At 44.9% G+C, this 26,601-nt stretch overlaps 3 protein-coding genes across 3 annotated transcripts; all 3 read right to left on the bottom strand.

Moving 5' to 3' along the window:
* On the bottom strand, positions 1–24,668 carry LOC137327476 (uromodulin-like 1; the record flags this gene model as incomplete). The annotated part of the gene is made up of 10 exons (XM_067993337.1): positions 1–443; positions 2,009–2,204; positions 5,027–5,139; positions 7,542–7,622; positions 10,372–10,740; positions 11,342–11,561; positions 11,720–11,832; positions 14,501–14,758; positions 19,202–19,255; positions 24,263–24,668. Coding segments are annotated over 10 exons (2,055 nt in total), but the record flags the coding sequence as incomplete, so codon positions are not given.
* LOC137327524 (mucin-2-like) lies at positions 19,936–21,833 on the bottom strand (the record flags this gene model as incomplete). The annotated part of the gene is made up of 2 exons (XM_067993425.1): positions 19,936–20,565; positions 20,679–21,833. Coding segments are annotated over 2 exons (1,785 nt in total), but the record flags the coding sequence as incomplete, so codon positions are not given.
* Positions 22,029–23,019, bottom strand: LOC137327523 (integumentary mucin A.1-like; the record flags this gene model as incomplete). Its single annotated transcript, XM_067993424.1, has 2 exons — positions 22,989–23,019; positions 22,029–22,690 (listed from the first exon to the last, which is right to left on the bottom strand). Coding segments are annotated over exons 1-2 (693 nt in total), but the record flags the coding sequence as incomplete, so codon positions are not given.
* Positions 24,669–26,601: the final 1,933 nt, after the last annotated feature.

Genomic DNA, 26,601 nt, shown 5'->3' with positions numbered 1-26,601 from the left:
AAATATAATTGAATCAGTAAGTACTGCTAAATGCTCTTCGATTTTATTAGCACATAAGTGCAAATTTATATTTTTTGCAGCATTACTTATCTTACATAAGGTTTTAATATTCCATAGGATCATAAAAATATTGCATCCAAATCTTGAGAAACCTGGTAAAATAAGCAGCATTTCTTCATTGAGGTTTTATGGAATAAGCTATATATTTGAATAGTTGATTTGTCGTACAATGTCAGAGCCACCAATATCATACTTCCTGCAGTTTTTCTTTATATAGATCATTGCCACTACTACTGCCAGGATTATCAGCAGAGCCACACCTAGAACAGCTCCCAAAACAATCACAGTCACTCTCCATCCAGGGTTTTCGGATCCAGGTTTGGACTGCACCGTGGGCACAGTCTGTGGTTGGATGGGGGCCTCAGTCGTAAGTTGTGTTGTACCTAAAACAGACAACGTGGAATTTTTTTTAAAAACTATTGTAATTAAAAATTTGTGCACAGAGTTGGTGTTGCAAAGAATAAAGGAAAACGATAATATGTATAGATCACACAAGACCAAAGTGTGTTACAGACAGGGGAGCACCTAGACATTAGTGTTTCATGCCGAATAACAAGGGTTGCAGAATGTTACATTAATAATAGACCATAGCTTGCAGTGCTTTCCATACAGAATAACATGCAGTGGTACCCTCTGTGTTCATCCCCATTGGAGTCCCACACCATTCAAAGAAGAAGACAGGTGGATGCTCTGTTTTCAAGCTACCACCAATGTAACTCCAAATTGGCTACTAGAAGTTACACAACGTCAGGCCAGGTTGACTCTCCTTCCTCCAACCTTGTCTCTTTCCCAAATTATCTTGCTGGGATCCGGTCAACAATGTGTGGAGGAACTGCAGGGCCTGTAGAGCCTCAATACTACCCACTCCATAATACAGCATCACCAGAACTAGCTCAAGTTTGACAAGGTTAAGTCATAAGGTAAGGCAAGGCATCCATCATCTCTAATTAATGCATCAATGGGGGTAAAATTCAACTTTGGCGGGGGTGAAAAATGAGCAGTAGCAGATCTTGTCCAACTTTCCTTTCCATTGAAGACTTAAAAAAACGAAACAGCACCATTACAAGTAAATAAAGACTTTCTTTTTTGATTGAGAAACCTAGGTTCGTCGTATAGAACCAAAGTTGAAAAAAATAAATGATATGATAAGGTAAATCAAGAAGTAATGACTAGATGACACTGTGCTTTGATTTTAAAATCATTAAGATTGTAGGAGGAAGCAAAGACTGAGAAAGGTAAAGAGTTCCACAGTTTTTAAGTCCTGACAAAGAATGAATTAGATGTGATTGCACTAGAGGGGGTGCAGAGAAGATTTACGAGGATGTTGCCAGGACTACAGAATTTTAGCTATGAGGAAAGATTGGATAGGCTGGGGTTGTTTTCTTTGGAACAGAGGAGGCTGGGGGGCGATTTAGTTGGGGTGTATGAAATTCTGAGGGGACAGGAAGGACCTGTTTCCCTTGGCAGAGAGGTCAATAACCAGGGGGCATATATTTAAAGTGATTAGTAGAAGGATTAGAGGGGAACTGAGGAAAATGTTTTTTCACCCGAGGGTGGTGGGGGTCTGGAATTCACTACCTGAAAGGGTGGTAGAGGCAGAATTTAAAAGGCACTTGGATATGCACTTGAAATGCCTACATACTCCTACAGGGCTACGGACCAAGTGCTAGAAAGTGGGATTAGGCTGAGTAGCTCTATTTCGACCGACACAGAAACGATGGGCCGAATGGCCTTCTTCTGCGCTGTAAATTTTCTATGTTTCTATGTGTCTATGATATGGTACAGTGAATCTTGATTTCAACACATTTAGGAATCAGAGTGGAGGAGGAGTGTGTAGGACGTTTTTTTGGAGCATAGAACAAATAAGAGAGTAAAGTTCACGGAAGCACTGACCATATGATTATCACCAGATAGATATTGTTATGATAATTATCATCATAATACTTACCCGTTATGATGACTAAACTGTTACTATCAAGTGCTTTGATCGCACCACCAACAGCATTTAGCAGTGTGGTCGTGTTGACAGTTGAGTTGTTGTTCAAGACAGCCAGGAAATTTACCTCTACACTTCCATTTTGAAAACCAATGATGGAGATATTAAAACTTTTATCATTAAGCTTGGTTTGTGTAGTTGGCACAACCTAAAGACAAAGCATAAATATTATTTCATTGCCATTAAGAAATACTTCCGAGTTCCATTCACCCCACCCTCTCATCCACTCAGCTACCATTCTATCCATCCATCTACACATCCAGTCATCCATCCACCCACCTATCCACTCATCATTCACCCATCCATCCGGGTTCACATTCATCAATCCATCCATCCACCCACCCACTCATTACCCACCCTCTCATCCATCCAGCTACCATTCTATCCATCCATCTACCCATCCAGTCATCCATCTAGTCACCACCCATCCACTTTCCACCCACTCATCCACCCATCATTCACCCATCCATCTATCCAGACACCCATTCATCAATTTATCTATCCATCCACCCATCCAGCTATTTTTCCAACTGTATACCCATCCTTCCATCCACCCACCCACCCACCCATCCACTCATCCATCAACTCATCCATTCAACCATCTACATAAAAGAAATACGACTGGTAAGGCAAGAAAAGGGATATCCAGCCCAGTGACTAAACACAGTCTGTATGAAATATAAATACAATTAACTATAGGCCAGTTAGCCTGACATCAGTAGTAGGGAAAATGCTAGAATCTATTATTAGGGACATGGTAACAGTGCACTTAGAAAATCATAATGGGCATGATTTTGACCCCGAGCCGGGAAGGGGGCAGGGGGCAAATTGCGGATGGAAAACCCGGAAGTACAGGTTTCCCGGACGTCCTTATGATTTTGACTTAAGGACGTCTTTTTTTTGTCGGTTTGGCATCCGACTGGCCGGCCTGATTGACAGGCTGGCCTCAGTCGGACTGGAGAGCAGGCAGGGAGAGGACGTGTTCAGGTAAGTCTTCAGGTAAGTCTTTGATTGTATGGATGGGGGGGAGCATGGTTGGGCAAGGGGGGAGGCATGGGTAGGCACGGGGGTATGGGTGGGCATGGGACATTGATGGGCATGGGTAGACATGGGGGCATGTGTGGGCATAGGGGCACCAGTGGGCATGGGGGCACCAGCGGCCATGGAGGTCACTGGGGTGAGTCAGTCATGGGGGGAGGATTTGGGGGTCAATCGGAGGGGGTTGTCGGGATCGGGGGTCACCGCAGGGGTCGGTGATCGTTGGCGGAGGGGGGCGCGGAGATCGGGGTGGGGGTTCCGCAATTGTTGGGGGGTTGTTGCAGGTAGGCTTGTTGGGCCTGGGGGAAGCACTACTTCTGCTATGGGCCCACAAACTGTACTATAAAGGCACTTATCTGCAGTTTCGGGCCTTCTCACTTCCTTTCATGTGGCGTGAAGGAGAAGGCCTGGGAATCCCAGCCCCTAGGGGTTGAAATTGCAAAATCTGCAAATGGAGGTCCGCAGCCTCCTTGAAAGGTTTTAATTATCAACCCGCCTCCTAGGAGCGAGTCTGAAAAATCTACCTGTTTTTCAATGTTAAAATTGTGCCCAATATGATTAGGCAGAGGGAAATCATGTTTGACTGATCTATTAGAGTTTTTTGAGGGTGTAACTTGCAGGGTCGATAAGGGGGAACCAGTGGATGTAGTATATTTGGATTTTCAAAAGGCATTTGATAAGGTGCCACATAATAGGTTGTTACACAAGATTAGGGCTCATGGGATTGAGGGTAATATATTAGCATGAATTGAGGATTGGTTAATGGACAGAAAACAGAGAGTAGGAATGAACGGGTCATTTTCGGGTTGGCACATTGTAACTAGTGGGGTGCTTTAAGGATCAGTGCTTTGGGCCTCAGCTGTTTACAATCTATATCAATGACTTAGATGAAGGGACCGAGTGTAGTGTATCCAAGTTTGCTGACAATACAAAGCTAGGTGGGAAAATAAGCTGTGAGGATGCAAAGAGTCTGCAAAGGGATATCACAGACTAAGTGATTGGCAAGAAGGTGGCAGATGGAGTATAATGTGAGGAAATGTGAAGTTATCCACTTTGGTAGGAAGAATAGAAAAACAGGATTTTTTTGAAAGACGAGAGTCTGGTAAATGATGGTGTTCAGAGGGATTTGGGTGTCCTTGTGCACGAATCACAGAAAGTTAACATGGAGGTACAGCAAGCAGTTAGGAAGGCAAATGGTATGTTGGCCTTTATTGCAAGGGAGTTGGATTATAAGAGTAAGGAAATCTTGCTGCAATTATATAGGGCTTTGGTGAGACCCGGAGTAGTGTGTACAGTTTTGGTCTCCTTACCTAAGGAAGGATATATTTGCCTTAGAGGCGGTGCAACGAAGGCTCACTAGATTGATTCCTGGGATGAGAGGGTTGTCCTATGAGGAGGGATTGAGTAGAATGGGCCTATATTCTCTGGAGTTTAGAAGAATCAGAGGTGATCTCATTCAAACGTATAAAATTCTTAGAGAGCTTGACAAGATAGATGCTGAGAGACTGTTTCCCCTGGTTGGAGAGTCTTGAACTCAGGATCATAGTCGCAGGATAAGCGATTGGTCATTTAGGACTGAGATGAGGAAAAATTTCTTCACTCAGAGGGTTGTGAATCTTTGGAATTCTCTACCCCAGAGGGCTGTGGATGCTCAGTCGTTGAGCATGTTCAAGACTGAGATCGATAGATTTTTGGACACTAAGGGAATCAAGGGATATGGGGATAGGGCGGGAAAGTGGAGTTGAGGTAGAAGATCAGCCATGATCTTATTGAATGGCGGAGCAGGCTCGAGGGACCATATGGCCTACACCTGCTCCTATTTCTTATGTTCTTATGTTTAAAGTTTCTTAATCCTTGGAAGGACTGGAGTTCTAATTCACTGACTCTAACAGTGGGGAGGGTTGTTTCTTCAGAACAGAAGCAAACACTTACTGTATTTATAAAATTGGCAGATAAGCTCCTGTAGGCTTCACTTGCAGGATTTTTCAGGTCATTGGAGAACTCTTCGGTGCTGAATGTTGCCTTCATTCTGAATGCTATTTTGTCTGTGGAAACAGTAACAAATCACTAGCTACTCAGCTCTAGTGTGTGTTGAATCTGTATTGCAACCAGACAGTCAAACAATAGACCCTATTGCCCTAAATTCACAAGATGTGAATAATTTTACAGTATAGTAAGAAGTTATTTATATGTGAAAAGCTCTGATACACGGAGGATGAAATTGTCCTAAAATGGCACAGTCTTAATTTAAAAAGTGTCTTACTGTCTGCTTAAATTTCAGTTATTAACATTAAAGGGCTAATTGATACAGCCAGAGGAATGCTCTGTGCTCGAACCAATGCGCATGACAGATAATCAAAGATGCTGACCCCCGGTGACGGTGGAGACGCATATGAAAGTGCGGATTGAGAAAAGGCCGTTGGGGTAATCAAGCCCATTTCCTGCCAGTGGAAAATGGGCAACTCACATTAGAGAAAAATTTTGTCGGGTCGTTATGTGTCAGCTTAATCATAAACATAGAAATCTTTGGATCGATATTTCCAGCGATATTTGTGAACACATATGTAAACTTTTGCTAGAAAGAATGAACAAATAAAACCTTCCCACTATGTTTAAGATGTTGTTGATATATAGCGAGCAGAGAAACTCTCCCGCCCCCCGCCCCCCAACCATTTATTCAGTTTTTTTGAAGGCGGTGAATAACTTCTAAAGAGAACATTTTGAAACTGTTTTCTGCCATTTCTTTACCAAGTTAATTTACGCTGATGACCTTTTAAAGTTTTAACAAAGGTTTAGCTTTTATTCCATTTGAATAACCCATGCGTACTCCACTTTGAACAGTGCTCCTTTAGCCCTCGTGCTATTCTATAATATTCACAGGAGACTTTTTGTCTGTGTCTCTAGTCTGTTTGCTTATTGCCCTAGAGCTGTGCTGGCTCCCAGGGCCCTAATCTTGCAAAGCTGACTGCAGCACCCAAGTAAACTTGCCAGATTCGCGAAGGCTCGTGGCTAAGGAGTAAACAACGGTTCCTTCTGGCCATATTGGCACCAGCTGTGTAAGGCATGTGCCTGGAACAAAGGCACTAGAACAACATTAATCATCAATAAGCATGTCTTAGGGTCCTCGTTGATAGATACATCTTCCTTAGTTATAACAAGCAGCCCATTATGATACTGAAAGTTTGTAGGGGGAAATTGTGTTTTATTCGTAATGCATTAATATTGTTGCTGTAGTGGTTGTGTAATGTTTACATTAGACACTCAAATTAAGCCGGAGGAAACTTTGTACTTTTTTGTAGTATATATTAATGATTTGGACTTGAATGTAGGGGCATGATCAAGAAGTTTGCAGATGATACAAAAACTGGCCGTGTGGTTGATAGTGAGGAGGAAAGCTGTCGACTGCAGGAAGATATCAATGGACTGGTCAGGTGGGCAGAAAAGTGACAAATGGAATTCAATTTGGAGAAGTGTGAGGTAATGCATTTGGGAAGGGCAAACAAGGCAAGGGAATACACAATGAATGTAAGGTTACTGAGAGGTGTAGAGGAACAGAGGGACCTTGGAGTGTATGTCCACAGATCCCTGAAGGTAGCAGGACAGATAGATAAGGTGGTTAAGAAGACATACGGGATACTTTCCTTTATTAGCCGAGGCACAGAATATAAGAGTAGGGAGGTTATGCTGGAACTGTATAAAACACTGGTTAGGCCACAGCTTGAGTACTGCGTACAGTCCTGGTCACCACATTACAGGAAAGATGTGAGGGTACAGAGGAGATTAATGTGGATATTGCCAGGCCTGGAGAATTTTAGCTATGAGGAAAGATTAGATAAGCTGGGGCTGTTTTCTTTGGAACAAAGGAAGCTGAGGGGAGATTTAATTATTTTTTTATTCGTTCATGGGGTGTGGGCTTTGCTGGCAAGGCCAGCATTTATTGCCCATCCCTAATTGCCCTTGAGAAGGTGGTGGTGAGCCGCCTTCTTGAACCGCTGCAGTCCGTGTGGTGTATAAAATAATGAGGGGCCTAGATACAGTGGATAAGGAGGACCTATTTCCCTTAGCAGAGAGATCAGTGACCAAGGGGCATAGATTTAAAGTAATTCGCAGAAGGATTAGAGGGGAGCTGAAGAGAAACTTTTTCACCCCGAGGGTGGTGGGGGTCTGGAACTCACTGCCTGAAAGGGTGGTAGAGGCAGAAACCCTCAACTCATTTAAAAAATACGTGGATGTGCACTTGCAGTGCAATAACCTACAGGGCTACGGACCAAGTGCTGAAATGGGGTTAAGCTGGATAGCTCTTTTCGATCGGCATGAGCACGATGGGCCGAATGGCCTCCTTCTGTGCAGTAACTTTCTATGAATTCTATGATTCTAACTGGAATGGGAGTAAGAGAACATCTGGATTGCACCACAGAGAAAGACCAGAGAAGGTAAAAGCACTCACGGTTGCAGTCACTGGTTGTAATCAGCATGCAGTCAGACAAAGCACAGATATCTCTCTTATTGATGAAACAAGCATTAGGATCTGTAGGTAAATAAAAAGAATGCTTCAGTCAATACTGAACAAGAATTCTCTTCACGAGTCAGTGAGATAGGAATACTAACACTTCTTCATAGATGAGAGGCTTTTTTTTGTGTAACAGTTGTTAACCATTACAATGGCATTCATTTAATATATGCACGGCTGATCCCTAGCGCTGGAGGATTAAGTTATGGGGATAGCCTAGATAAACTTTGACTCTTCATCTTCAAAAGGAACTAAATAAGGGACCGTATAGAACTATATAAGATACTAATTAGAATAGAAGTGGGTTAATACTGAGCACTATTTCACGATAAGCTTTCACTGTTGAACGTGGGAATATAGGTTTAAATTGGTAAAAAGCAAGTTCAAGACTGCTGTCAGGAAGCACTTTTTCAGACAAAGGGTGATCAACACTCGGACTTCCAGGTAGGGCGGTGAAAGAGAAAACACTGGAGTCATTCAGGAGGCAGTTTGATGCCATGATGGGGCGGACTATAGATTTTTATGAAAGATGAGCTAGGTGGACCTTATGGGTTCCCTTGCCTATACTTAGCCCTATGATAACTTGCAATTATATTCCCATTAAAAAGGGGTTGGTCAGTATTTGTCTAAAGAGGAAGAGCTGTGAAGGACCAAATATAATAATCATTTTGATGATATCATACCCACATGTTGTAATGATATTTTGTGATGAAAATTACATAATTACCATGCAAATAGCATCATTGGGCTATATGCATATAATCATAATTTTGCATTTTTACAAGCACTGGAAGAAATCTTTTAGGGGTTGCAATGCCTCTTTGAAGTCTATTTTGTAACAAATCTATGTTCTGGGGTATTAGTTAATTCCAGTCTTAGGTATAAAGAAAGCCTAGTAAACTCCTAAAGTGCTGCTACTGATATAACTTGTTTTGATGGCACACAGTTCCCAGAGTCACCAACAAGGTAACGGTCAAATACTCAGAATGCCTCTGGTTAACAAGCAAAAGGTAACATAAGTTTGACCACATGACTCCAATAGTACAAACAGGTCAAACATCAATCTTCAGCCGACCCGAATGGCTGAAAATAATGAAGTGAGTTCTAATCCAATCAAAGCTTGAAGACTTGGGTCCCAGCTCCTTAATAAACAGTGGAATAATGGAGGTAAAGGAAGAAAATGGATGCTGAGAGTACCTGCAACAATAACAATAAGAAAAAAATCCTAAAACATATTAAAATATGAGGCTTAATTTTCTGACTTAATGCTCCCAACAAGGAGCTTCATTTGGGAGCGCCTATGGGAAATTTGGGTGCACGCTGTGTGTAATTTCAACCATTTAAATTAATGGTCACAAAATCATGCCCAAATTTTCGATATGCTTTCCTAGTCGGCAAGGCTCCCACCATGAGGGCAGCCAAAAAATGATCCCAATGGAATATTGGTCAGAATGTTTGGTGCTTCTGCTAGAAAGAGAGAACGTGGGAAATCGCCCGACTGAGTTTATGATCTCGCTAGCACATCAAGGTCAGGGGTCAGCGGGCAAGCTACCCTTTTTATTTTTAATATACGGTAGTTATTTATAAAATGAAAATTTCAGTAAAGTAACATTAGTGATAAAGCTCTTCTATTGTAACATATCGGGGATTTATCAGTATCGCAGTGGGTGAGCTGAAAAATGGAGTGGTTTGGAGTCTAAAGGTTGAGCTCTGTTTCACTCACATCAAAATCATCCTGAAATACACTATTCTTCAATAAAAACATAGGTTTTGAAATTATCCATTGAGCTGTCAGGGTACGAATACTTAATAATTTATCTTTCTGCTATTTTAGTGGAGGTGCCAAACCCAGTTGGAATTAAAAGGTTAATAAAACCACTGGAATAGAGGTGGGAAGAATTTTAGGCGAATCCACAAAGTCTCCCTACACTAATATCCCATGGCACAATTTCAATGATTACAGGGGTAGATTTTCCTGTTCCTGGCCGACCTGGGACTATTGGCTGATCTGGGTGCAACAAATAGAGGAAAACTGGGCACATGCCCATAAGGGAGCTCCCAGCCTGGTTTTGCGTCCATTTAAATTTCAATGACATAAGCCTGGAAATTCCGCACCCGTGGAAGTGCTGAAGGATGGAACTTTCATCCGGCACTGTGACCCACCGCTGACCCTGCCCCAAATCCCGGGGACGGTCCCATTCGGAGTGGTTGTCCGCACCTGCAGCGGCAGCGCAAAAGGGAGTTCCCTACACAAGGCAGAAGCAGAACTCGGTGCAGCGTTCTGCCTCTCCGAGAGGGGGAGTGCAAGGCCCCGGATCAGGCTGAAGAGGAAGACTGGTTAAAATATTTCTAAAACTTTTTTATGACCTGCAAGGGCAGCTCTTCAGCAGTTATCGATTCATCTGGGTTCACTTAACATTTTCATTTTACGTATACTGGGGCCTTCACTAGGCCCAGAACTGGATCTATGCCTGCTCTCAGCAGACATAAGTCCCAATAGGCCTATCAGGGGCAGAATTCCAGGGAAAGATCAGGAAATCTGACACACCCCGAAACTGCTGGTTCCACGTAACTGGGGCTGGCAGAAGATGCTGCTACTCCTCCAGGCTCAGGAATACTGGGACTTCTTACATGGGATGGAAACCTGGCAGATCTGGCCCCAAATTGCAACCCCACCCCATCACAACTATGCCAGGTCTGTCCCCTTCCTACTTTTAACATTCCTTACTATCCCATCACTTCTGGCTTAAGCAGTTCAGATCTTTACCTCTGCACTGTGTTCCTGGGTTTGCCGGATTGATATCTAAAATTCCCTGGAAACATCCACATGAGTAATTCCCTGGGGTGTTTGTGCAGGCAGCAAAATCAGAGCATGTGTTGTTCCCAGTCTGACACTCGTCAATATCTGAAACAAGAATTAGATAAAAACAATCAGTTGGAGCAAAAGTTGTTTTAACCCAATGACCTAAAGCCGTGTTAACCTCAGACAATGTCCTACCTTCACATGTTCTTCCAGGTGTATTGGGGCTTGTGTCTGTGAACCCGGCATTACACTGACAGGTGTAAGTTGCATTCAATCTTATACACGTTCCATTACCTGAACAGTCATTCAGCCCTGGTTGGCAGCTGTCTCTGTCTGTAATGATAAGCGCAGATCGGGGTTAGAAACCAGATTCAATCGGAATCGAATGACTTCAGTCTTCCCTTTCTCCTAAAATCTACAAGCTCTTACAACCGTGCTTGACATCACCTAATACTAACTCTTGCTACCTTGTCTTCTCTCCTACTATGTTCAAATTCGGTGCTGCACTGAATGATGGCCTTTTACCCAGGTTTCTCAACTTCATTTTTAAAAATATGTAAATTTTCATGTGAATTTTCTTTCCTTAAGATGCTACAATTGTAAATAACCCCTTTAGAAAAATGTTCCAAGGCGCTTCACAGAGACGTAATCAGACAAAAATGGACAAAAGCTTCATCAAAGAGGCAGGTTTTAAGAAGCGTCTTAAAAAGATAGGAGAAGTGGAGGGGGGGAAGGATTTAGGGAGGGAATTCCAGAGTGTGGTGCCTCGACAGCTGAAAGCATGGCTGCCAATGGTAGAGAGGAGGGAGAAGGGATGGACAAAAGACCAGAGTCAAAGGAACGGAGAGTTATGTTATATTGTGCTGCTTATATATATCTCTGATAACATTTTACAAAACCCTTTTGTTGAAAGCCTTGTTGTCAAATATCTTACCTACTATAGTAGTGTTTTCAAGATCTATATCAAACTCTTGACTCCTGTTTAAAGAATCAACAAATGTTTCTTTGACTTCGGGTATAGTGACATTCTCCTCTGCTGAGAACACAATGTCAAACTTTACTGTCACACTCCCTGGCTCAAGAAGGAGTACGACGATTCTCATTTTTCCACGGTTGAACAAATCCAGGAATTTTGATTTTAGTCGGCTTAGCAACTGAAACAAAACAAAAATAGTAAGCTATTAACACCTGGGCCTGAATTTTTCACTGTCATCCCGCTCCCTCCCGACGTTAATTTTCAACTTTTCTTTTACTGATTAATCGTTATTTCATTCCTTCCACATACAAGAGCTAATGATAAGAAAAGACTTACATCCTTAATGAAATTCTCTGTGAATTGTTTGTATTCCTGACTGTTTTTGTCTCTAAATTCTGGTAAGAAATTCTTGTTTTTAATTCTTGTTGTTGTGCCCAACACCTTGGAACCTTTGGAGAGTAAAAAGACAACAGATATATTGTTGAGTAAAACCCCAATCGTACATTTCATGCAATATTCCTGCCGATCAAGTTACCAACTAGGCTATGCAGAGACAGTGACCGAGACATTGCACCATGGCTTCCTGGGGTGAGAATTAAGAAAAAGTGAAAAAGCCATGATCAGAGGAAGGTGGATGGGTTGGGAGTCAGGTTTTAAACAGAGGACTGAGAAGGACAGTTTCCTTGGCTTGGAGCTGGAAACTTAAATGCAGGAGATCAGTTCTTGTCGCTCTCCGATTGTGTGAGTTCTCCTGAAGCCTTATAAGAACAGAATGGGTGAATTTCCCAAGGTAGCCAGGGAACTGCCTCATACATGCTTCCTGTAATGTGTGTGGGGGGGAGGGGAAGATCCATCCATGCTCCACCCAATAGTATTCAAAGGGGAACTTTGGTCAAGATGGAATTCTAGAGGGATCAATTAACTTACTCTGATCCCAATCCGCCCTGCCTCAGCACTAAAATAGCCCTAATCGAAGTCACAAATGACATCCTTTAGTAATGTGGTGCATTATCCCTCCTCATCCTGCTCGACTTCTTTGCAGCCTTTGACATGGTTGACCACAATATTCTCCCCCAATGCCTCTGCTCTGTTGTCCAGCTCAGTGGGACTGCCCTCTCCTAGTTCCATTCTTAACTATCTGACTGCAGCCAGTGCATCTCCAGCAATGGCTTCCCTTCCCACCCCCTCACCATTACCTTTGGAGTCCCCTCAGGATCTATCCTTGGTCCCCTCCTGATCCTTATCTAGATGCCACCCGCAGACTTGCGATCAGCTTCCACATCTACACTGACGACACCCAGCTCTACCTCTCTAACACCTCTCTCAACACCTCCACTGCCTTTATGTTGTCTGACTGCTTTTTCAACCTCCAGTCCTCCTGGATCAGCCTCGATTTCCTCCAGTTAAACATCTGGAAGCCTGAAGCCATCATCTTCGACCTGCTACAAACATTGTACCTTTGCCACCGATCACATTCCCTTTCCCGGCCAGTGGAGGGTCTCGGGGATACCTCGGGCAAAACTGCTGTGGGCCGCCTGGGCAGGTGTATTGGAGTGGGAGCACCCTTGCAGACATGATGTGCCCACCCTGATCCTGTCCCCGTAATCTGGAATCAGGGTTCCACTCCACCATACTTGACCGCCCCAGGAATTTCACAACCAAAGCAACCAAAATGCATTTGTGACACAGGAGGTTGTATCAATGTGGGCAGTAATAAATACTAACTTGGTTATCATACGTTAGCTGGCTTGACATTCTTTTTTTGGCACAAAGATTTCCATATTTAATGCAACACTAATGTCAGTTGCTCAACAAAAACAGTATAATGCGATATCGTCCCACCAAACAGCAAATGGCCTGAACCACTTCTCGAAATACACAAGCAAGCGAAGTCTGAATGAATCTGAACGATCTGTTTTTTACGTGACAGGTGAGGGTTGAGCCTCCTAGTGTGGTACAATTTTAAAGGGGTACAGGAACAGAGAGACCTGTGGATGCACATACGCAAATCTTTGAAGGTGGCAGGACAAGTTGAGAAGGCTGTTAAAAAAGCATACGGGATCCTTGGCTTTATTAATAGAGGCATAGAGTACAAAAAGCAAGGAAGTTATGCTGAACTTTTATAAAACACTGGTTAGGCCTCAGCTGGAGTATTGTGTCCAATTCTGGGCGCCACACTTTAGGAAGGATGTCAAGGCCTTAGAGAGGGTGCAGAGGAGATTTACTAGAATGGTACCAGTGATGATGGACTTCAGTTATGTGGAGAGATTAGAGAAGCTGGAATTATTGTCCTTAGAGCAGAGAAGGTTAAGGGGAGATTTATAGAGATTCAAAATTATGAGGGGGTTTTGATAGAGTAAATAAGGAGAAACTGTTTCCATTGGCAAAAAGGGTCGGTAACCAGAGGACACAGATTTAAGGTAATTGGCAAAAGAAACAGAGGGGAGATGACAGGAATATTTTTTATGCACAGAGTTGTTATGATTTGGAACACATTGCCTGAAAGGATGGTGGAAGCAGATTCAACAGTAACTTTCAAAAGAGAATTAGATAAATACTTGCAGAGCCAATGGGGAAACATCAGGGCAGCGGGACTAATTAAATACCTCTTTCAAACAGCCAGCACAGGCGCGATGGGCCGAATGGCCTCCTTCTGTGTTGTATGATTCTACATTAGCAATGTTGAAAAAAGTAGAAAAGAAGATGAGGTAAATGAAGAATAATAATTGGGTAGCACTCAACTTAGGTTTTGAAAGCTTGAAAACGGTAGAAGAGTGGACGTCGGCCGATAACAAATTCCACACTTTTGGAAATCTTAGGAAAGGGTGTCAGAATAAGGAATGGTCCAATGAGCACTGATTTCCAATACAGTGAGGCTGCACGGGGGGGGAAATGCAACTGGAATGGTCTATTTGCAGTTTATGAAGGAGAACAGGGGAAAGTTCAGAGAAGCACAGGCCACCGTAGCATTGACAAAATAGAGAAGGAACGAGAAAGGCTGGAATAGTCTGCCTGAACCAGCGTCAAATCCTGCATTTTTTTTACAGACACTGATGTTTGGCAGGGATGAACCAGGAATCATGTTTTGTCATTCAAACACAATTTCTAAAGACTTACGTGTCCTGATTGTTCTTCGTATTGACTCTCGTTGATTACAAGTTATCACCAAAATAAAAACCTGATATTCAACATCAGGCATTAGATCCCTGAATACTGCCTTTTTTTTATTAGTTGTAATTGTGCTTATTTTAATGTCAGCCCTGAAGAGAGTGACTTCATAACGAGCCCGGTTGAATCCATTGTTAGTGTCCCAGGAAATTGCAATCTCTACACTTTTCACTCGAATCAAATTCATACGAATGAACCTCACTGGCACTGCAAAAGAAAAATATTTGTTTAATATTGAGCATCTGTTGATTTCTTACTTTAAAAGAAAGATTTTCATTTATATAGCACCTTAACACATCCCGAAGAAACATCTAAAATGCTTCACATTACTTTTTGAGTGCAGTGACTGTTGCTATGTAGGCAAATGTGCCAACCATTTTGTGCACCGAAAGATTCCACAAACAGCAATGAGCTGAATTGACAATTAATCCGTTTTTGGTGGTGTTAAGAAGGAAATATTGGCCAGGGCACCAGAAGAACGCCATCTTCTACAAATAATGCCATTAGGATTCTTTAACGTCCACCTGAACAAGCAGAGGGGCCCTCACTTTAACGTCTCATCTGAAGTACAGCACCTGTGACAACGCAGAAGTCCTCCAGTACAGTACGAGGTGAGGAGAAGGGGGTTAACCTAAGTTATGCTCAGGTTCTGGAGTCAGGGCATGAACCTACAACCCTATTCCCCTTGGTCATCCCAAACCGTCTCTGATATTTTTTTTAAACAGATGACGCCATGGCCGGGAATTTCTTCTGTTGTTGTTACGCATATGAACGGTATTTCTGCCGCACGTCTGGCGAAGTTATGACAGCAGAGTGGGAGCAGCTCCGAGGAAATTCCGGGCTTAGGTGACATTTTTCTTGAAGAAGGATCTAGACTCACAAAAATTAGTCTAGAGAAAGGGACACAGGCTCAAACTAGTAAAGGAAGGGACCTCCAGGTCAGATGGTGCAGGTGAAAGCATTGGAATCACTTAATAAAGAATTAGATGCCATGATAGGGAGTTTCCGAATGCATGAACTAAGGTGGGCCAAATAGCCTCCTTCATCTGTACCTTTGTTTATTAATGACTCAGATAACGCCATAGAGACCCATATATCCAAGTTTGACGATGACACAAGGATTGGTGGCATAGTAAGTAGTGTAGACGGGAGCATAACATTACAAAGAGACATTGATAGATTAAGTGAGTGGGCAAAACTGTGGCAGATGGATTTCAACGCAAGTAAGTAACGCAAAAAAGGATAGATCCGAGCATTTTTTTAAATGGTGAAAAGCTAGGAGGTCCAAAGAGATTTAAGGGTCCCTGTACACAGATCACTAAAATGTAGTGGTCAGGTATAAAATGGCTGATGGAATGTTAGCCTTTATAACTAGAGGGCTAGAATATACAGGGGACAAGTTTTGCTACAGCTATACAAAGTCCTGGTTAGATCACATCTGGAGTACTGTGTACAGATCTGGGCACCGCACCTTAGAAAGGATATATTGGCCTTGGAAGGTGTGCAGTGCAGATTCACCAGAATGTTACCAGGGCTCCAAGGGTTAAATTATGAGAAGAGATGACATAAACTAGGCTTGTACTCCCTGGAATATAGAAGGTTAAGGGGTGATTTGATTGAGGTTTTTAGAATTTTGAAAGGAATTGATGGGGTAGATAGAGAGAAACTTTTTCTGCTGGTGGGTGAGTCTAGGACAAGGGGACATAACCTTAAAACCAGAGCCAGGCCATTCAGGAGAGAAATTAGGAAACATTTCTTCACACAAAGGGTGATAGAAGTGTGGAACTGTCTCCCACAAAAAAAGTAGATGCCAGCTCAATTAATAATTTTAAGTCTGAGATCGATCAATTTTTGCTAGCCAAAGGGTATTAAGGGAAATGGAGATAGGTCACAGATCAGCCATGGTCTTATTGAATGGCGGAACAGGGGCTGAATGGCCTACTCCTGTCCCTGTGTTCCTACGTTCGGAACTCATTGGGGTAGAAATTGGACTCGGTTTCGCAGGTCGCCAAGGACGCCTGAAATATGTCCAACCCCATAATGGGTCGGGCATCCATTTTTCAGGCATCCCTGCCGGCCGCCTAAGACAGGCGTATGTTAATGAGGGGTCTAACGCCTGTTTTAGGACCCCTCTGCCCGCTTGAGCTGCCCTGAGATGAGCAGGCGGTGGGCGGCCGGGCCTGCTTTGCTCACATTTTCTTGTCGTGGATGCGGCCCAGCAAGCGGCCGCCACCAAAAAGGTAAGTAGAATGTTTTTTTTTTTTAACAGCTTGACGTGGAGCCAGGTGGAACAGAAGTGTTGAGGTGGCCCTCCTTCTGCTGTTTCCTCAATTTCCCCCTGGTTTTCCTGGTCTGATGAGGACTGCTGCTGCTGTGCCTCCTCCTCTCAGTATGGCGAGGTTATGCAGTATGCATCACACCGCTATGTTGCGGGAGAGTCTTTGTGGGTCATATTGTAGGGAACCCCCAGACCTATTGAGACACCTGAACCTCTCCTGGTGGTCCCTTGGCTTCGATTATACCTGTGTTGCTCAGGGACGGTGGCGGTGAGGAGGGGTGTCATTGGTCACATCTGTTTGGGGTATCCCTTGTCCCCCAGCAACTATCCTGCCATGTTCCTGGGAGGGTAAAACATTGGGGAGGGGGGGTGTGGGCTGGGGGTGGTAGACTGTCACAGCTGCCTAGGTACTTTGCAGAAACTTGCATGATCCTGCTTCTGTGATGGACCACTAGCTCCACATTGATGGAGTGGTACCTATTTCTATTTACAAATGCTACTGGCCTATGTTCTAGTGCCCCGATGGCAACATGTGTGAGATTGTTCAGCTAAAATCGCGTCGGGATACAGACAATGTCACTGGAGCATAACTTTTCCACTTTAATGAGGCTCCTGCCTGCCTGTAGCGGGTGCCTGTCCCCACTATAAAAACATCAATGTTAAAATGCCGGTGATGGACTGGGGTTGACAATTGTAAACAATTTTACAACACCAAGTTATAGTCCAACGATTTTATTTGAAATTCACAAGCTTTCGGAGGCTTCCTCCTTCCTCAGGTGAATGTGAGGAAGGAGGAAGCCTCCGAAAGCTTGTGATTTTGATATAAAATTGTTAGACTATAACTTGGTGTTGTAAAATTGTTTACAATGTTAAAATGGCAGTGAGCAGGAATCCGAATCGGCCTCATTCTCGCCGGGGGGTGCAGGGTTAAACTTGGGTGTATAATGTCAGCTACAACAGCCAACACAGCCAAAACAACCACAACAGCACACTAGCTGTCAGAGTGAACAAACCAGCACTTTACCAAAGAACAACTGGAGAGCCCTTTAAATAATGCTGGAAATGGCATCCTCCCCACTGTTCACACCCATGGGCCGCGATATTGATGGGGAGGTGGGGAGGGTGCGGGAGAGGCTGAAAACAGCTGTAAGAACCCGACAAGTCCGGGGACGGGCAGGTCCTGCCGAACTTAACGGCGGGACCTCGTTAACATTTTGTAGCTCCGCCTCCCGCCCAGCAGCTGGCCAAATGGACTGCCTGGCCGGCGGGGAGCACCAGCAGCAGGAGGCCGCGGCCAGGGACCCTTGGGGATTGGCCCCGGCAAATGGGAGAAAGGGGGAAAACAGCAGTCAGGGCTGGGGGGGATGAGGCCAACCATCAGGGCTGTGGTGGGGGGTGGGGGGGGAGGAGGTTAGAAATTGGGGCTGGGGGAGGCCTGCGAACGGGGGAGGGGGGGAGGCTGGAGGTCGGGAGTTGGGGGGAGGCCGAAGGCTTCCTTCGGGGGTCCCATGGGAATGCACTTCTGCTCCTCCCAGCTCACAACGATTGCTGAAAGAGGGAAACTTACCTTGGGGATCCGCCTCCGTTTCACTGCCGAGTTTCCTGATCCCGGGGGAACCCGCGCAGCAACAGCAAACTTCAAATCGGGCTCCCAATTGCACGGTGGGAGCCCGTTTTAAATATGTTAATTAAGTGACCCGCTTTTCCACGGCGTGACACTCAGATGCCCCGCGGCGGGTTGGGGTCGCGTTCTACACATTCACTTTTTGATCCCCTACCCCCTGACCTCCGACCCGCTCCCGCCCGTCGTGGAGGGGTTAATATTGAGGCCATGATTTGCGGGTCTATTGTAGAACTATCGAATAGTATTCAAGTCCTAAAACAGGCTGGGACCTTCATTTACATATATTAAATAGGCTGCCACTGTTTTCAGGCAGGCGCACAGAATGCCTGGCAAGCGGTCCAGTCCAAAATGACGGTCAAGTAAACTTCCAGTACTGAATGGAAAGATGAGACTCCTACTCAGGGTCTTAAAGGCCACAGACTAAGCAATAAAGCCCATTGAAAATCGCCCCCTTTGTCTGGCGTATATTACAAATGATATCAGTTATCTGTGAGTGAACTTAAGGCATTATTTTAATCTTGGGGTTCAGGTGGTAATTAATATCAGATTTCGTTCTTCAGGGTTTCACCTGAACCTCTCCCTGAGAATACTGACCTGTCATTGAGTTACAGGCATCCCAAGGTCTAAATTAACACAAATATCATGAAGCAAATAAATTTCTTCAGTATCAAACCAAATTTGCTCTGCGATTAATGCAAAATAATTATACAATGGGAATGTTACAGCAAATAGTATTCACGTTACTTACCACAGGAGGCATCAGAGGTCATGGTGGTAGCGGTGGTGATGGTGCTGGTGGGTGCGGTAGATCGGGGTCTTGTGGATGTTGCGCTTGGGGTTGTTGTGATTGAGGTGCTGGTTAGGATTACAATTGGTGCGGAAACTAGGGCTGTAGTTCCTGGTGTGATAGTTGGGGTTGTAGTTTCTGGTGTGATAGTTGGGGTTGTAGTTTCTGGTGTGATAGTTGGGGTTGTAGTTTCTGGTGTGATAGTTGGGGTTGTAGTTTCTGGTGTGATAGTTGGGGTTGTAGTTTCTGGTGTGGTAGTTGGGGTTGTAGTTTCTGGTGTGATAGTTGGGGTTGTAGTTTCTGGTGTGATAGTTGGGGTTGTAGTTTCTGGTGTGATAGTTGGGGTAGTAGTTTCTGTTGTGATAGTTGGGGTTGTAGTTTCTGGTGTGATAGTTGGGGTTGTAGTTTCTGGTGTGATAGTTGGGGTTGTAGTTTCTGGTGTGATAGTTGGGGTTGTAGTTTCTGTTGTGATAGTTGGGGTTGTAGTTTCTGGTGTGATAGTTGGGGTTGTAGTTTCTGATGTGGTAGATGGTGTAATAGATTCTCGTATAGTGGATGGGGTTATTGTGGTGCGTGTGGTATTTAGGGTTGCAATTGATGCAGAAAATGGGGCTGTTGTGATTGGTGTGCTGGTTCGGATTGTAGTTTCTGGTGTGGTAGTTGGGGTTGTAGTTTGTGGAGTGGTAGATGGGGCTCTAGTTTCCAGTGTGGTAGATGGTGTAGTCACTTCTCGTGTGGTAGATGGTGTAGTCGTTCCTGGTGTGGGAGATGGTGTAGTCGTTCCTGGTGTGGGAGATGGTGTAGTCGTTCCTGGTGTGGGAGATGGTGTAGTCATTTCTCGTGTGGTAGATGGTGTTGTAGTTTCTCGTGTGGTAGATGGTGTAGTCATTTCTGGTGTGGGAGATGGTACAGTCATTTCTCGCGTGGTAGATGGTGTTGTAGTTTCTCGTGTGGTAGATGGGATTATTGTGGTGAGTGTGGTAGCTAGGGTTGCAATTGATGCAGAAAATGGGGCTGTGGTGATTGGTGTGCTGGTTGGGATTGTAGTTTCTAGTGTGGTAGTTGGGATTGTAGTTTCTGGTGTGGTAGATGAGGTTGTAGTTTCTGGTGTGATAGTTAGGGTTGTAGTTCCTGGTGTGATAGTGGGGTTTGTAGTTTCTGGTGTGATAGTTGGGGTTGCAGTTCCTGGTGTGGGAGATGGTACAGTCATTTCTCGTGTGGTAGATGGTGTTGTAGTTTCTCGTGTGGTAGATGGGATTATTGTGGTGCGTGTGGTATTTAGCGTTGCGATTGGTGCAGAAAATGGGGCTGTGGTGATTGGTGTGCTGGTTGGGATTGTAGTTTCTAGTGTGGTAGATGGGGTTGTAGTTTCTGGTGTGGTAGTTGGGGTTGGAGTTCCTGGTGTGGTAGTTGGGATTGTAGTTTCTGGTGTGGTAGTTGGGGTTGTAGTTTCTGGTGTGGTAGTTGGGGTTGTAGTTTCTGGTGTGGTAGTTGGGGTTGTAGATCCTGGTGTGGTAGTTGGGGTTGTAGTTTCTGGTGTGGTAGTTGGGGTTGTAGTTCCTGGTGTGGTAGTTGGGATTGTAGTTTCTGGTGTGGTAGTTGGGGTTGTAGTTTCTGGTGTGGTAGTTGGGGTTGTAGTTTCTGGTGTGGTAGTTGGGGTTGTAGTTTCTGGTGTGGTAGTTGGGGTTGTAGTTTCTGGTGTGGTAGATGGGGTTGTAGTTCCTGGTGTGGTAGTTGGGGTTGTAGTTTCTGGTGTGGTAGTTGGGGTTGTAGTTTCTGGTGTGGTAGTTGCGGTTGTAGTTTCTGTTGTGGTAGTTGGGGTTGTAGTTTCTGGTGTGGTAGTTGGGGTTGTAGTTTCTGGTGTGGTAGTTGGGGTTGTAGTTTCTGGTGTGGTAGATGGGGTTGTAGTTCCTGGTGTGGTAGTTGGGGTTGTAGTTTCTGGTGTGGTAGTTGGGGTTTTAGTTTCTGGTGTGGTAGTTGGGGTTGTAGTTTCTGGTGTGGTAGTTAGGGTTGTAGTTTCTGGTGTGGTAGTTGGGGTTGTAGTTTCTGGTGTGGTAGTTGGGGTTGTAGTTTCTGGTGTGGTAGTTGGGGTTGTAGTTTCTGGTGTGGTAGTTGGGGTTGTAGTTTCTGGTGTGGTAGATGGGGTTGTAGTTCCTGGTGTGGTAGTTGGGGTTGTAGTTTCTGGTGTGGTAGTTGGGGTTGTAGTTTCTGGTGTGGTAGTTGGGGTTGTAGTTTCTGGTGTGGTAGATGGGGTTGTAGTTTCTGGTGTGGTAGATGGGGTTGTAGTTCCTGGTGTGGTAGTTGGGGTTGTAGTTTCTGGTGTGGTAGTTGGGGTTGTAGTTTCTGGTGTGGTAGTTGGGGTTGTAGTTTCTGGTGTGGTAGATGGGGTTGTAGTTCCTGGTGTGGTAATTGGGGTTGTAGTTTCTGGTATGGTAGTTGTGGTTGTAGTTTCTGGTGTGGTAGTTGGGGTTGTAGTTCCTGGTGTGGTAGTTGTGATTGTAGTTCCTGGTGTGGTAGTTAGGGTTGTAGTTTCTGGTGTGGTAGTTGGGGTTGTAGTTTCTGGTGTGATAGTTGGGGTTGTAGTTCCTGGTGTGGTAGTTGGGGTTGTAGTTCCTGGTGTGGTAGTTGGGGTTGTAGTTCCTGGTGTGGTAGTTGGGGTTGTAGTTTCTGGTGTGATAGTTGGGGTTGTAGTTCCTGGTGTGGTAGTTGGGGTTGTAGTTCCTGGTGTGGTAGTTGGGATTGTAGTTTCTGGTGTGGTAGTTGGGATTGTAGGTTCTGGTGTGGTAGTTGGGGTTGTAGTTTCTGGTGTGGTAGTTGCGGTTGTAGTTTCTGGTGTGGTAGTTGGGGTTCTAGTTTCTGGTGTGGTCGTTGGGGTTGTAGTTTCTGGTGTGGTAGTTGGGGTTGTAGTTTCTGGTGTGGTAGTTAGGGTTGTAGTTTCTGGTGTGGTAGTTGGGGTTGTAGTTTCTGGTGTGGTAGTTGGGGTTGTAGTTTCTGGTGTGGTAGTTGGGGTTGTAGTTTCTGGTGTGGTCGATGGGGTTGTAGTTTCTGGTGTGGTAGTTGGGGTTGTAGTTTCTGGCGTGGTAGTTGGGGTTGTTGTTTCTGGTGTGGTAGATGGTGTTGTAGTTCCTGGTGTGGTAGTTGGGGTTGTAGTTTCTGGTGTGGTAGTTGGGGTTGTAGTTTCTGGTGTGGTAGTTGGGGTTGTAGTTTCTGGTGTGGTAGATGGGGTTGTAGTTTCTGGTGTGGTAGATGGGGTTGTAGTTCCTGGTGTGGTAGTTGGGGTTGTAGTTTCTGGTGTGGTAGTTGGGGTTGTAGTTTGTGGTGTGGTAGTTGGGGTTGTAGTTTCTGGTGTGGTAGATGGGGTTGTCGTTCCTGGTGTGGTAATTGGGGTTGTAGTTTCTGGTATGGTAGTTGTGGTTGTAGTTTCTGGTGTGGTTGTTGGGGTTGTAGTTCCTGGTGTGGTAGTTGTGGTTATAGTTCCTGGTGTGGTAGTTAGGGTTGTTGTTTCTGGTGTGGTAGTTGGGGTTGTAGATTCTGGTGTGATAGTTGGGGTTGTAGTTCCTGGTGTGGTAGTTGGGGTTGTAGTTCCTGGTGTGGTAGTTGGGGTTGTAGTTCCTGGTGTGGTAGTTGGGGTTGTAGTTCCTGGTGTGATAGTTGGGGTTGTAGTTTCTGGTGTGGTAGATGTTGTAGTCATTTCTGGTGTGGTAGTTGGGGATGTAGTTTGTGGAGTGGTAGATGGGGTTCTAGTTACCAGTGTGGTAGATGGTGTAGTCACTTCCCATGTGGTAGATGGTGTTGTCACTTCTCGTGTGGTAGATGGTGTAGTCGTTCCTGGTGTGGGAGATGGTACAGTCATTTCTCGTGTGGTAGACGCTGTTGTAGTTTCTCGTGTGGTAGATGGGATAATTGTAGTGAGTGTGGTATTTAGGGTTGCGATTGGTGCAGAAAATGGGGCTGTGGTGATTGGCGTGCTGGTTGGGATTGTAGTTCCTGGTGTGGTAGTTGGGGTTGTAGTTTGTGGAGTGGTAGTTGGGGTTCTAGTTTCCAGTGTGGTAGATGGTTTAGTCACTTCTCGTGTGGGAGATGGTGTAGTCGTTTCTGGTGTGGTAGTTGGGGTTGTAGTTTCTGGTATGGTAGTTGTGGTTGTAGTTCCTGGTGTGGTAGTTGGGGTTGTAGTTTCTGGTGTGGTAGTTGGGGTTGTAGTTCCTGGTGTGGTAGTTGGGGTTCGAGTTTCTGGTGTGGAAGTTAGGGTTCTAGTTTCTGGTGAGGTAGTTGGGGTTGTAGTTCCTGGTGTGGTAGTTGGGGTTGTAGTTTCTGGTGTGGTAGTTGGGGTTGTAGTTTCTGGTATGGTAGTTGGGGTTGTAGTTTCTGGTGTGGTAGTTGGGGTTGTAGTTCCTGGTGTGGTAGTTGGGGTTGTAGTTTCTGGTATGGTAGTTGTGGTTGTAGTTCCTGGTGTGGTAGTTGGGGTTGTAGTTTCTGGTGTGGTAGTTGGGGTTGTAGTTCCTGGTGTGGTAGTTGGGGTTGTAGTTTCTGGTATGGTAGTTGTGGTTGTAGTTCCTGGTGTGGTAGTTGGGGTTGTAGTTTCTGGTGTGGTAGTTGGGGTTGTAGTTCCTGGTGTGGTAGTTGGGGTTGTAGTTTCTGGTGTGGAAGTTAGGGTTCTAGTTTCTGGTGTGGTAGTTGGGGTTGTAGTTCCTGGTGTGGTAGTTGGGGTTCTAGTTTCTGGTGTGGTAGTTGGGGTTGTAGTTTCTGGTGTGGTAGTTGGGGTTGTAGTTTCTGGTGTGGTAGTTGGGGTTGTAGTTTCTGGTGAGTTGGTTGGGGTTGTAGTTTCTGGTGTGGTAGTTGGGGTTGTAGTTTCTGGTGTGGTAGTTGGGGTTGTAGTTTCTGGTGTGGTAGTTGGGGTTGTAGTTTCTGGTGTGATAGTTGGGGTTGTAGTTTCTGGTGTGGTAGTTGCGGTTGTAATTTCTGGTGTGGTAGTTGGGATTGTAGTTTCTGGTGAGTTGGTTGGGGTTGTAGTTTCTGGTGTGGTAGTTGGGGTTGTAGTTTCTGGTGTGGTAGTTGGGGTTGTAGTTTCTGGTGTGGTAGTTGGGGTTGTAGTTTCTGGTGTGGTAGTTGAGGTTGTAGTTTCTGGTGTGGTAGTTGGGGTTGTAGTTTCCGGTGTGGAAGTTAGGGTTGTAGTTTCTGGTGTGGTAGTTGGGGTTGTAGTTTCTGGTGTGGTAGTTGGGGTTGTAGTTTCTGGTGTGGTAATTGAGGTTGTAGTTTCTGGTGTGGTAGTTGGGGTTGTAGTTTCTGGTGTGGAAGTTAGGGTTGTAGTTTCTGGTGTGGTAGTTGGGGTTGTAGTTTGTGGTGTGGTAGTTGGGGTTGTAGTTTCTGGTGTGGTAGTGGGGGTTGTAGTTTCTGGTGTGGTAGTTGGGGTTGTAGTTTCTGGTGTGGTAGTTGAGGTTGTAGTTTCTGGTGTGGAAGTTAGGGTTGTAGTTTCTGGTGTGGTAGTTGGGGTTGTAGTTTGTGGTGTGGTAGTTGGGGTTGTAGTTTCTGGTGTGGTAGTTGGGGTTGTAGTTTCTGGTGTGGTAGTTGGGGTTGTAGTTTCTGGTGTGGTAGTTGAGGTTGTAGTTTCTGGTGTGGTAGTTGGGGTTGTAGTTTCTGGTGTGGAAGTTAGGGTTGTAGTTTCTGGTGTGGTAGTTGGGGTTGTAGTTTGTGGTGTGGTAGTTGGGGTTGAAGTTTCTGGTGTGGTAGTTAGGGTTGTAGTTTCTGGTGTGATAGTTGGGGTTGTAGTTTCTGGTATGGTAGTTGTGGTTGTAGTTTCCAGTATGGTAGTTGGGGTTGTAGTTTCTGTTGTGGTATTTGCGGTTGTAGTTTCTGGTGTGGTAGTTGAGGTTGTTGTTTCTGGTGTGGTAGTTGGGTTTGTAGTTTCTGGTATGGTAGTTGGGGTTGTAGTTTCTGGTGTGGTAGTTGGGGTTGTAGTTCCTGGTGTGATAGTTGGGGTTGTAGTTTCTGGTGTGGTAGTTGAGGTTGTTGTTTCTGGTGTGGTAGTTGGGGTTGTAGTTCCTGGTGTGGTAGATGGGGTTGTAGTTCCTGGTGTGATAGTTGGGGTTGTATTTTCTGGTGTGGAAGTTAGGGTTGTAGTTTCAGGAGTGGTCGTTGGGGTTGTAGTTCCTGGTGTGATAGTTGGGGTTGTAGTTCCTGGTGTGATAGTTGGGGTTGTAGTTACTGGTGTGATAGCTGGGGTTGTATTTTCTGGTGTGGTAGTTGCGGTTGTAGTTTCTGGTGTGGTAGTTGGGGTTGTAGTTCCTGGTGTGGTAGATGGGGTTGTAGTTCCTGGTGTGGTAGATGGGGTTGTAGTTTCTTTTGTGATAGTTGGGGTTGTATTTTCTGGTGTGGTAGTTAGGGTTGTCGTTTCAGGAGTGGTAGTTGGGGTTGTAGTTTCTGGTGTGGTAGTTGGGGTCGTAGTTTCTGGTGTGGTAGTTGGGTTTGTGGTTTCTGGTGTGGTAGTTGCGGTTTTAGTTTCTGGTGTGCTAGTTGGGGTTGTAGTTTCTGGTGTGGTAGTTGCGGTTGTAGTTTCTGGTGTGGTAGTTGGGGTCGTATTTTCTGGTGTGGTAGTTGGGTTTGTAGTTTCTGGTGTGGTCGTTGGGGTCGTAGTTTCTGGTGTGGTATTTGGGGTCGTAGTTTCTGGTGTGGTAGTTGAGGTTGTGGTTTCTGGTGTGGTAGTTGAGGTTGTTGTTTCTGGTGTGGTAGTTGGGGTTGTAGTTTCTGGTGTGGTAGTTGGGTTTGTAGTTTCTGGTGTGGTAGTTGGGGTTGTAGTTCCTGGTGTGATAGTTAGGGTTGTAGTTTCAGGAGTGGTAGTTGGGGTTGTAGTTTCTGGTGTGGTAGTTGGGGTTGTAGTTTCTGGTGTGGTAGTTGGGGTTGTAATTTCTGGTGTGGTAGTTGGGATTGTAGTTTCTGGTGAGTTGGTTGGGGTTGTAGTTTCTGGTGTGGTAGTTGGGGTTGTAGTTTCTGGTGTGGTAGTTGGGGTTGTAGTTTCTGGTGTGGTATTTGGGGTTGTAGTTTCTGGTGTGGTAGTTGGGGTTGTAGTTTCTGGTGTGGTAGTTGGGGTTGTAGTTTCTGGTGTGGTAGTTGGGGTTGTAGTTTCTGGTGTGGTAGTTGGGGTTGTAGTTTCTGGTGTGGAAGTTAGGGTTGTAGTTTCTGGTGTGGTAGTTGGGGTTGTAGTTTGTGGTGTGGTAGTTGAGGTTTTAGTTTCTGGTGTGGTAGTTGGGGTTGTAGTTTCTGGTGTGATAGTTGGGGTTGTAGTTTCCAGTATGGTAGTTGGGGTTGTAGTTTCTGGTGTGGTATTTGCGGTTCTAGTTTCTGGTGTGGTAGTTGAGGTTGTTGTT

This window comes from Heptranchias perlo, chromosome 11 (genome assembly GCF_035084215.1).
Source record: "Heptranchias perlo isolate sHepPer1 chromosome 11, sHepPer1.hap1, whole genome shotgun sequence".
Classification (NCBI taxonomy): domain Eukaryota; kingdom Metazoa; phylum Chordata; class Chondrichthyes; order Hexanchiformes; family Hexanchidae; genus Heptranchias; species Heptranchias perlo.
This window is presented reverse-complemented; position numbering and strand designations above follow the sequence as displayed.